Source organism: Callionymus lyra, chromosome 18 (assembly GCF_982586985.1).
Source record: "Callionymus lyra chromosome 18, fCalLyr1.hap1.1, whole genome shotgun sequence".
Taxonomy (NCBI): Eukaryota; Metazoa; Chordata; class Actinopteri; order Syngnathiformes; family Callionymidae; genus Callionymus; species Callionymus lyra.
This window is the reverse complement of record NC_141835.1, coordinates 17,816,172-17,827,289: the sequence shown is the minus strand read 5'-3', so window position 1 is coordinate 17,827,289 and position 11,118 is coordinate 17,816,172. Positions and strand designations below refer to the sequence as shown.

The following is an 11,118-nucleotide window of genomic DNA, read 5'->3' as shown; positions in this document are numbered from 1 at the left end:
TTCAAGTATTAAATCCTCGCTGACCATCATGTGCAGCAGTGTGTGTTGAATCCTGACCTGAACTGAAACTCACTCATACCTGCCTTTGATTGTGGGCGGAGCTACAACGTCAACGGTCCCGCTCTGAACTGAACGTAACGTACCTTTGTGACGTGTTTCCTTTGAAGTGTCTGGAGACACTGACGGGCTTGCACCGTTGCTGCTTGTGGATTATATATAAAAAATATGGGAACGTTTTTACTTAATTAATTCTGTGTTTATGGGTGTGAACTTAATTTCTAATGGCAATAAAATAAAGGTACAGCAGGTGCAAAAATCACTTGAGAGTTTTAAGTCTACATAGCATAGATTACAGCGCACTTACCACTTAGTTTGGTAAATCATTGCTACTGTAATAAAGTTGTATCTTTCTATTCTCTCCACATAAACAATGCGCACATGGCTAATTAATATGGTAATTTATTCACGTGTAGCGACTTCAGCTGATAATACTTCCGTGTCAACAGAGAGAGAGAGAGAGAGAGAAGCAGGCGATGAGAATCACTGCATGAGGAAGGTAACTTAGTCGACAACAACTTGTTAAATATATTATTTTGATTTGACTTGAATGAATGAATGTAACTCTAGATTGATATCAGAAAGTTATTCACCCACAGCACGGATAAAGCATTGAGGAATAAGTGGTAAGTGAAGTCCTAGCTAGCAAGTCTGTCTTAAGTTAATGCTAAGTTATCTAACATTATTCCTTGTATCAAGTCAACTATATTAATAGTAGTAGAGTTTCACCAGCATGAAACATAATAATAATAATAATAATAATAATAATAATAACAATAATAATAATAATAATGTCTATTTGTATAGCACCTTTCTAGATAATGTTGGTGATGGTCTGCTGGTTCTGCTCAGGACCTCTGCATCAATGATGATTTTGAGGAAGCTTGTGTTAGTTGACAGATACAGCCTATGGATGGTGCAGTGGTTCTCAAATGCTCTATCTTCAGGATGAAAAACATTTTTCCCTATCATCAAGTCTTGAGCCAATTTTTTTTAACCTTTCAAGTTTATTTCACAGAAAAACAGTACAGTAGACTTGTCTTGTTATTCGGTTTGTCTTTGACTAAAATAATCTTGTTTTTTCACCAGAAAAATGGCTACAGCTAAAGAAAAAATCATCAGCATTAACAACCCTATGGCAGTGGGGCTCAAGTCAAACTGGCTAGGTTCTCCACACTGTATCTGTTGATGATGTTCAAGACTTTTTCATCTGTGACTGAAAACCTACACAAGTATCTGCGAAGTCATACAGTAGACCCGGCCAAAGAGTACAAATGCGCTGTGTGTGCCACTCTAAAATATATGTGCACGGATGAGAAGGCTGCTGAGCTTTGTGACAGAGCAAAAACCTACTGTGCAGCCAACCCGATCCCAGAGTCATGTGCTGTTACCGGACAAAGGCAGAAGCAGAAACACATGGAGGACTATGTAGTGGACTCTAGTCATGGGGAAGTGAGTGACCTAGGTGATGCAGAGAAATTGTAAGTAAGTAAGTAAGTAAGTAAGTAATATTTATTTATATAGCGCTTTTCCAGACCAGGGTCACAAAGCGCTTTAACAATCAAAACAATACTCAAAAAATATATATAAAGATCTACCTTGCCTTGACAGGATGGTTGCTGAGATGGATCAGTGTTTTGTTGCAATGTGTTTTCAGCTTGCTGGATAAAGTCATGTTCCCGACCTTGACACAGGTCATTCAGGTCTCTCTGATCGTCCCAGTGTTCAGCTGCACTTGTGAATGGACATTCAGTTGCTGAGACGGCTCCACACTTGGCTGAGAAGCACAATGGGGCAGGATAGGCTTTACCATCTTGCCATCATGCCAGTGGAGACTGAGGAACTTTCCAAGCAAAGCCGTAGCCAAGTGATTGACCGCTTTGCAAAAACCGTTCTTAATTTATTCTTCTACTAAGGAAATAAAAGAACCCAGAGATGCAGGGGTGCTTTATTTTATTTTTATTTTTTACTTTTGTAAATGTTCAATTTGCAGATGTTTACTGAAAAAAAAAAAAAAAAAAAGTTTCATTGCTCACTCACTTTCAGTGCTGAATTTCTTTTTTTTTCTCGCGCACTTTGCACGCTCTAATGAATTATTTGTGCCCCATGTGTGCCCCAGTACAGTATTAGGTCTAGTGATGCCCCTGGCCTAGGGGGCATCGTCAAGAGATGCGTGAACCAAACCGCAAACCTTCCCTGCCAGAGCTGTGCCTCGAAATCCTGTCCATGAAAACCAGGAACAGGATTGGAGACAAAGCACATCCCTGACAGAGACTCTCACCGGGAATACCCAAAATTCCCGAAGCACCTCCCACAACTTCGTCCTTGGCACTCGGTCGTAGGCCTTCTCCAAATCCAAAAGCACATGTAGACTGGTAAGTCATACTCCCAGGCACCCTCGAGAACCCTCAAGAGAGTGAAGAGTTGGTCCGAAGTTCCACAGCCATGACAGAACCCGCGTTATTCCTCTTGGATCTGAGGTTGAACTAATGCTCGGACCCTCCTTTCCAGGACCTTAGAGTAGACCTCACCAGGAATGTTGAGGAGTGTAATGCCTCTGTAGTCGGCACACAACCTCTGGTCCCTCTTTTTAAATAGGGGGACCACCAACCCGGTCTACCACTCTTCAGGTACTGACCCAGACACCCATGCAATCTTGAAGAGACAAATCAGCGAAGACATCCCTTCAACACTCAGAGCCTTCAGCATTTCTGGGCAAATCTCATCAATTCCCACAGCTTTGCCACTTCGGAGCTTTCTGACCACCACAGCACAACTTCAGCACGAGAGATCGATGAAGCCAATCGGCCTCCAGCTCTGTCTCTACTAGAGAGGGTGGGACATCCAGGTTGAAGAGTTCCTCAAAGTAGTCTTTCCAACGGCCAACAACATCCTGTTTGCACAAACAACAGTCCGAGTTATACCTCCATCCGGGGGCTCAGCCGGGGGCTTGTGAGTATCTCCACACCTGCCTGACGCCCTATACCATGAGCAACACCGGAGAAGGACAGAGTCCAGAGCCCAAGCTATGCGTGGAGGTGAGCCCCACCAGATCCAACTGGTAACGTTCCCGCACCAACTCAGGCTCCTTACCCCAAATAGAGGTGAAGTTCCACGTCTCCAGAGCCAGCCGATGCAGCCAGGGTCTCGTACAGCTAGGCTCCCTGTTTCCACCGCCACCCAGTTGGCATTGCACCCGACTCCTGAGATGTTTCCAACAGGATAAAAGTAAAATGTTTATTTAAAAAAAAATAGGAATATATGTTATTATTGGGTATAAATAAAAACATGCTACAACTGAGGACATTTACTTTATTCTTTTCTTTTTTTGTGGAGTAAGACCATTTGTTTAAAACAAAAATATATATATATATATTTAACGGAAATAACTTCCATAATATGTTTTAAAAACAATATATTGAAAAAGCAAAATTACAACTAATGTGAAACATGAATATAATTTCATGAGTCAGTTTTATTATGGTGTAGCTTACCTTTTTAAAAGTATGAAGCAATATTAGCTTAGTAGCTAGTTAGCTAGAGATATGCTAAATTATAAGTGCTACTTAATATTAAGCTAGCTTGTGACAGAACTTGTAAAAGAAACTGATAGATAGCGAAACTTCTAGCTAGTTAGTCAGACACACAGACTTAACATCTCATCAGTCATTTCTATAAATCATTTATTTTCATCAACACACAATTTTAAAGCATTAATAAAAATAATAACATTAACAATATTTACAAAATTATGACATGTGTGTCATGTTTCCTGAAGGACCAACTCTGGCACCCACTGGTTTTCTCGCCGTCTCTGCTGACAGTAGCTCAGGACTTCCTGTAGCCTGCAGTGGTCGCCCTGTTGATTCTGAAGGTAAAAAAATAATTCACATTAATCTTCATTTCCCAAGCTCAACTACAAAAGATCCAAGTGAATTGTTTGTTGCCTGTCTTTTAAATTGTAGATGTAATAAGGCCACCACCTTTCCAGGGTGTCCCATATTTCTTGCTCCATTTAGAGAAGCAGATGATGCTCATTGACTCTCTTTAAATATATTGTGCTTTTTGTCCTTTTTATTTGATTGTCTTTTAGTGTCAACGATAATCAAATAAATATTATTAAATAATATAAGTGCCTAACTCTGTCTTTTTAAAAGTCTTTAAAAGTGTCTCATACATATTATATCCAACTTGATTTCTATCAAAGTTGAGAAATGTGTTGAGATAAAAGGTGAAATTTACAAGGTTATGGTCATATTTCAAAAAACAACTTTTCATTAACAAAACATTCTAGTAATATATTCTGAAAGCTTAATAATAATATTAATTCATGTCACTTGGACTCGTCCATGTCTTTTTTTGGAAGGAAGAGAAGAGTATTATTTGTTAAGATATGCACACAATGTGCTTTTGTAAAACATTTGATGACTTCACAAAGTGTGTTCATTCCTCTTTCTGAACTCCAGGAAGTACATATAAGAAGATCTTGTTAAATAACAAAGAAGAAAGAAGAAGAAAACGTACCGTCACCAGCATGCAGTTGAAGTCCCTGTGCTCTTCCTCGTTCCTGTTGAAGTCCACTGACCCCAGAAGCTGCTGGAGCCGCTGACCACGAGATACCCGTAGGATTGTAATGCCCATATCACAGCAGAAAGACTGGAGTAAAGTGAAGTGGATCTGCAGCGCCACGTCGTCCTCGTCCTCATCGTCCGCCACGAGCACACACATGACTACACTGTCCGGGTCTCTAAGAAAGTCAAAGCAGTGATGCTACTTAGTGCTGAACCTCTGGATTTGTCATTGACATGTACAAAATCATTGTTGTTAGCATTATTAAAATTAGTCTTTTATGTGTAATTGTGCACACGTGGCTGCTGTGATTGCGAAGAGAAGATGCGAGAGGTGCTTGAAGGTACAAAACTCTTTCTGAAATTAAATATTTTCCTCAATTAATCATTTGCTTGTGATGACTACTCACTTTTATATAGCAGCACTAGTGATGCAGTATAATGACAGTATTTAACGACACTACTCTAACTGAATTCTCTCAGTATTTCAAGTTCAAATGCTCAAGGTTTTCTGGTGTGACCTTCTATCCCAGGGGTAGGGAACCTGGTCCAGAAAGAGCCGCAGTGGGTGCAGGTTTTTGTTCCAACCGATCAAGCATGTACAGTTTAACCAATGAGGTTTCAGCTGAACAAGCAACACCAGACTGACAATCAACTGATTACACTCCTAAGACACCTGATTGGATAAAATGTGTCCTCTTGAATGGTTGGAACGAAAACCTGCACCCACTGCGGCTCTTTCTGGACCAGGTTCCCTACCCCTGTTCTATCCCTAGAAAACCTTGGTTGACATTCACCAAGATGGTGAGGCTGTGTGTCCCTATTCTACTAATGGAATACCTGTATGTTCTGCTGATCATTATCACAAACCAAGCCAATATTTAGTCTCTTAAGGATTGGTAACATGTTCTATGATAGTTTCCAGTTTAATTAGGTAGTGAGTTTGGTGGAAATCCTCTCGAAAATCTTTGATGCTTAGTATCTCTGCCCCTGAGCTCACAGTGTGGTTGCAATTCAAACAGAAACATAGAAAGAATGAGGAAACTACTTCGACATTACTACTTGGTTAACATCTTTCAACTACCTTTAAAGTTTGCTAAGCTTAAGGCTGCAAACTTTAAGAGTATATTACTTGCGTAAAGTTGAGAGTTGACATTTGTTTGTAATCATTTTTTGTTTTGTTGTTATGGTGTTTACATATCTATTTCTTATGTTTTTAGTCATTCTAACATTGTATTTCTTTTCTATTATGCGTGATTTATTTTGGAATACGGGCTCTTTATATACTCAGTATATAATTCTGATATTTAAATTAGTATTTTATTACTGTGGGGCAAATACATTTTTATTTAATCTTATCTTGAAACTATTTCCTTAAACAGGTATGCACCTCCTTCACTTAAATTTGCACATCAGTGGTTTTGCATTTTTGTGTAACAGTGAGGACAGTGTGTGCAGATCCAAAGACTTAATAATAATGGTCATTGCATAACTTACTCAGAAAGAAGTTGAGCTGATTCATAGATGCCAACAGTGAGACAGTCTTGTGTCTGGGCTGTCATCAGTAACTCCTCAACAGCCATATCCATAGAAGCCAACCTGTAACCAGACAGACAAGGAAATTAAGTTCATTTAAAGTTGAATGCAGGTGACACAAGGATGGATTAAAGGTTAAGTCAATTTAAATCTAAATGACAGGTGTGCAGGTGTTAGAGGATGTAGACACATGAGCTGCAACAGTGACTGACTCATGGTCAACACATGCAGCATGTGCAGTAAGACTGCTGCACCACAACATATCTCGTCACGACATGCAATAAGCGTTAAAAAATTAATTAAAAAACTTGTTTAAATATGGGACGGATCGATTGCATTTGAGATCAACAGATTACTTTGGAGAAACGTTTCAATATAAATATAAAATGTTTACCTGTTCTCAACAGCGCTGGAGCAAAATACTTCACCGGGGATCATGTTTGCACGTGTAAAGCAATAAAATCCTCTTGGTTTCAAGTATTAAATCCTCGCTGACCATCATGTGCAGCAGTGTGTGTTGAATCCTGACCTGAACTGAAACTCACTCATACCTGCCTTTGATTGTGGGCGGAGCTACAACGTCAACGGTCCCGCTCTGAACTGAACGTAATGTACCTTTGTGACGTGCTTCCTTTGAAGTGTCTGGAGACACTGTAGTGTTTTTTTTATTTTTTATTTTTTTAACAAGAATGAATGTCAAAGTGACTCTAAACTACGTTGATTCTGCAAGAAGGGAGCACATCTGAAAGTTACGTAATGTTGGGGGCGTGTCTAGCGTGTGCGTGTTTTGTTTTGGTGAGGAGGCGAGCAGAGCAGCTGGAGAAAATCCTTCAAATGAATAAGCGAATATAATAAAGTGCACCTGCATTTTTTTGGGGGGGGGGGTTCCACCCTGGCCGGTGGACCACATGGAAGTCGTATTCAGCGATTTTTCCAACCAATGAGCTAGCTGACCTTCTGGCCTCACTTGACCTGGTCAACCATCTCAGAATATTATTTACTGAAGGGAAGGATCAACATTCACCGATCTTGCTGCTCCATGCTTGCCATAAACCAGTGATGGACTTTAAAATTCTGGTTCTTACTTTCAGAGCTATTCATGGTCAGGCTCAGGGCCGGGTCTAGACAAGCATGTATGAGGGGGCAGCCACAAATCTTGAGGGGGCATTGTGCTGTAACTTACTTACTTACATGTAAGTTTGAGGGGGCACAACATTTATTTGAGGGGGCCAGGCCCCCTCTTGCCCCTGCCTAGACCCGGCCCTGGTCAGGCTCCTCCTTACATCACTGATCTGATCCAGCCTTACACCCCAGCTCGGGCTCTGAGGTCTGTGGATCAGAATCTACTGATGGTTCCTCGCACACGGTTCAGGACCAGAGGAGAGAAATCTTTTCAGGCTGTTGCTCCTAAGCTTTGGAACGATCTTCATCTCTCTCTGTGCTTGATGGATCTACTGACTCCTTCAAGAAACATCTTAAGACGTTTCTATTTGTTCAGGCTTTTCCTAGATTTTCTGGAACTCCTGTTGTGTTATCAGTTTGATCTTGATCTTTAAAATATATACTTTATTGAACATTGTTTTGATTGTTTAAGCGCTTTGTGTCCCTGGTCTGGAAAAGCGCTATATAAATAAACAATTCTTACTTACTTACTTAAACTACATATTATTGGTACAACATGAGTAACCTGCACCAGTTGCGCTGCCAAATCCCGGCCCAAGAAAACACTGCATGCCACTATGGGCACAGTACGAGTCAGTGCACCTATGGAGAGAATTGCAGTCGACTTGATGGGGCCCTTGAATGAGACAGAGAGACACAGCAGATTCTTACTGGTGGTGCAGGACTATTTCAGTAAGTGGGTGGAAGCCAATCCCCAACGAGCGAGCGACAACGGTGGCAGAGAAGATTGCCTCTGAGTGGGTACGCAGATACGGCGCTCCATACTCCCTCCACAGTGACCAGGGCACCGACTTCGAATCAGCCGTCTTCCAAGGAATGTGCGAGCTGTTGGGGATTGACAAGACATGAACTACCTCTTTCCATCCTCAGTCAGACGGTCAAGTGGTACGCTTCAATGCCACCCTACAGAAAATCCTAGCCACTACAGCAGAACTATGTCACTGGGATTGGGACCTTATGATTCCATAGGCACCTGATTATATGGACCAAAAGAGTAAAAAAGAAAGTCCTGAAGTTCCTATCCTTCTACGAGGGCCCTTACTTTGTCGTAGGTCAACAGGACGACCTAATCTATCACATCAAGAAGAGCTCCAGGTCCAAGACCAAAGTTGTTCATCGTGGCTCAAGCTCAAGCACTCAGCATCAGGGAGAGAGACTAGTCGGCTGCCCACTGGTACCTCTTCCACGACGACCACCAAGAGTGCGCAGAACTCCAGACATGTTTGGTGACTGGCTGAGTCACTAAACCTGGTGTGATGATCACCTGAGTGAGGGTGTAGGCGGATTGCTGCCTTACTCAGGTCAAAAAAAGCACTGTTACATTGTTTACAATCGTTGTTTGTTAAAATGTATATTAATGTTGTTATTTTGTGTTCTTTTTCACAGATATAGGATGATAAGAGTAAGGAGAATGTTCATTCTGATATTATTTTTAAAAAAAAGGTTTACTCAATTACCTTTTGTGTGTTAATTGAGGATTTCGGCGCATGTATACGTTATATACGACTATTGTGATGCTCAAGCTTTAATACCTTGTGACTTATATTGACTGGAATGTTTAAAAGTGAAATTGAGCAACTGTTTACAGAGTAGTGTACATATTTGTTATGGACACTTTGTTGCATTTACATGTGAATGGTAAGGGTTTAGTCATTTCAGTTTACACACTCGATGGCGATCATTCCCATGTCAGGTTTTCTCCCGCTTAGAATAGCACTGAGGGACTCTAGGGGTTGGGATGAGTATTGTGGGAATGTTTCCAAGTGTGATGTCACATGTCCTGTTTATAATGTGTACTGTGTCCTGGGGTGATGTTAAGGGTTTAATTATAATCCAATAGACATATATACATAGACGCCGCATTATCATAATTATCAAAGCAGCCTGTATCATATACAGCAACAGGAATGAAGGAATGGATTATCAATTTTGGTGACTTAGAAAGTTGTGTCAATGAAATGAGGTTCGTAGCATGGCTTGTGAGTTATTATGAGTGATTGGTAACTTCTCTGAGGCCCTATTTAGTTGGTCTCAGAGATCCTTGGATACAAACGCCCAAAAACACTAGAATGGGAATTTACAATCTTCATCCAAACTATACAGACAGTGAGTTATCAGCGCCAAACAATCAATCAATACAATGTGAAAATTGCTTGTTTAAATGCAGCATTGACACAGATGAGGTTTAACCTCATAACATTTTTCTGGAATCAATCATATGGAACTTTTTGGGTTGACTAAGAAACTCAGGAATTTGGAGCGGAAGTTTTGCTTCTAGATCAAGATATTAGTTGGAAGATGCGGTTGACACAAGTGGTAGAAAATACATTTGAAAATTCAATTTGCTTCAAATAACTTAGACCAAAAAATCTTAAAACCTAAATCAACGAAGTGGGCTTCATATAAAATACAGTAAACTGGAATGATTCAAGGATCTTTTTGGCTCACTTCAAAAATGTTCAAACAGTCTCAATTATAAGGGAACATCTATATATATTTTTTTCTAGTGAATTGATTTTACACTGTGAATCATTAATTTAGTTTATCTAAGAAAATGAACCAGAACCCAAAGAAATCTAAGTGATACTATTTATAGCAAATCCTGAAAATGTTGTTTATGTGATGCTTTTAACCAACAAACCATTGCTTACAAAAAAGTAATATCAGATATTCTGTATATGCTCTTGTTGGTTGATTGTTTTGTTTGTTTCAGGAAGTTACCAATATTGTTTGAGACTGTGGTTAAAAACTAGATAGAATTTTCTTCTTTTTAATATTATTTATTTTGGTCTTTTATCAGGCTCACTTTCCACTTCGTTCTCAGTTGATCAAGACTCCTGGAACTATTCTGAGTAAAACAACCACAGCCACTTAATGACTCGCTTTTGTTTTATTAATAACACATTTTACTAATATATCCGTCGCTGTAATGGTGCTGATGTACTGAAACTATTGTGCATCATTTTTATATAGTTTTTGTGACAGATACTTGTAGTTAAATTGGCAAACAAAAAAAAAATACACTTAAGCGATCATGCACGACATCTAGTGGTTAAAATGTAAACTTTGACTCCGGGGTGTGACAATTCCTAGAAGTTGGTCAGTCTTCGTGGAAGTGAGATTGCCAATATTCCAGATAACTTATCTGGAATATTGGCAATCTCACTTGTGTGTTGTAAAAAACTATAATAAACACAGTATCCTTGAGGGAAACTATATAATGAAACGCATGTGGTTGTTTTATTCAACTACTTTCATATCATTGTACATTTAGTGTCAATTTAATTTAATTAATGTGTCCTGTTTACTACACTATATATGTTAAATAAGTAATATATATGAATTATTTAAATGAAAGTAAATATATTGTGATAATAACATAATAATCATAACGTGTTATATAATTGTATTACATTTTACACTGCATTTTTATTACCTGCATTTTATTATTGCCATCGTGTTTTTAACTAGTTTTTTTTTTTAACCAACATCAAGGAGGTTTTGTTTTGTCTGATTTGTTTGTCTTACTAGTTATGATTTTAGAAAAGCTTAAAAAGTATCATAATGTACAAAAATAATAACCTTAGGGTTATACTTACTATTATACTATTACTGTTAGTACTATACATTTCTAAATTACCTGTTTTTTTATTGGCCACTTGAGGGCGCTCGATAACCAGTGGTTGCTTTATTTTTTTGTTTTTTATTTATTATGCGATGACAACTTTTTTGTTAACATCAGTCATATAATATTGTCTCTATTTCTTAATTAGAC

General features: G+C 39.1%; 1 protein-coding gene across 1 annotated transcript; it reads right to left on the bottom strand.

The window, feature by feature from the left end:
- Nucleotides 1-3,820: 3,820 nt before the first annotated feature.
- On the bottom strand, nucleotides 3,821-6,686 carry LOC148060803 (growth arrest and DNA damage-inducible protein GADD45 beta-like). Its single transcript, XM_087779400.1, has 4 exons — nucleotides 6,556-6,686; nucleotides 6,123-6,224; nucleotides 4,582-4,804; nucleotides 3,821-3,925 (listed from the first exon to the last, which is right to left on the bottom strand). The coding sequence occupies exons 1-4, from the start codon at nucleotides 6,597-6,599 to the stop codon at nucleotides 3,821-3,823; spliced, it is 474 nt and encodes a 157-aa protein (XP_087635526.1). The 5' UTR covers nucleotides 6,600-6,686.
- Between the last annotated feature and the right edge of the window lie 4,432 nt (nucleotides 6,687-11,118).

Bases quoted from the DNA above. Each gene is read 5' to 3' on its own strand.
- LOC148060803 (XM_087779400.1), bottom strand. From the start codon at position 6,599: ATGATCCCCGGTGAAGTATTTTGCTCCAGCGCTGTTGAGAACAG. The intron at 6,225-6,555 runs GTAAACATTTTA...GTCTGGTTACAG, and splicing joins TCCAGCGCTGTTGAGAACAG to GTTGGCTTCTATGGATATGG. The intron at 4,805-6,122 runs GTAAGTTATGCA...TGACTTTCTTAG, and splicing joins TCAGCTCAACTTCTTTCTGA to AGACCCGGACAGTGTAGTCA.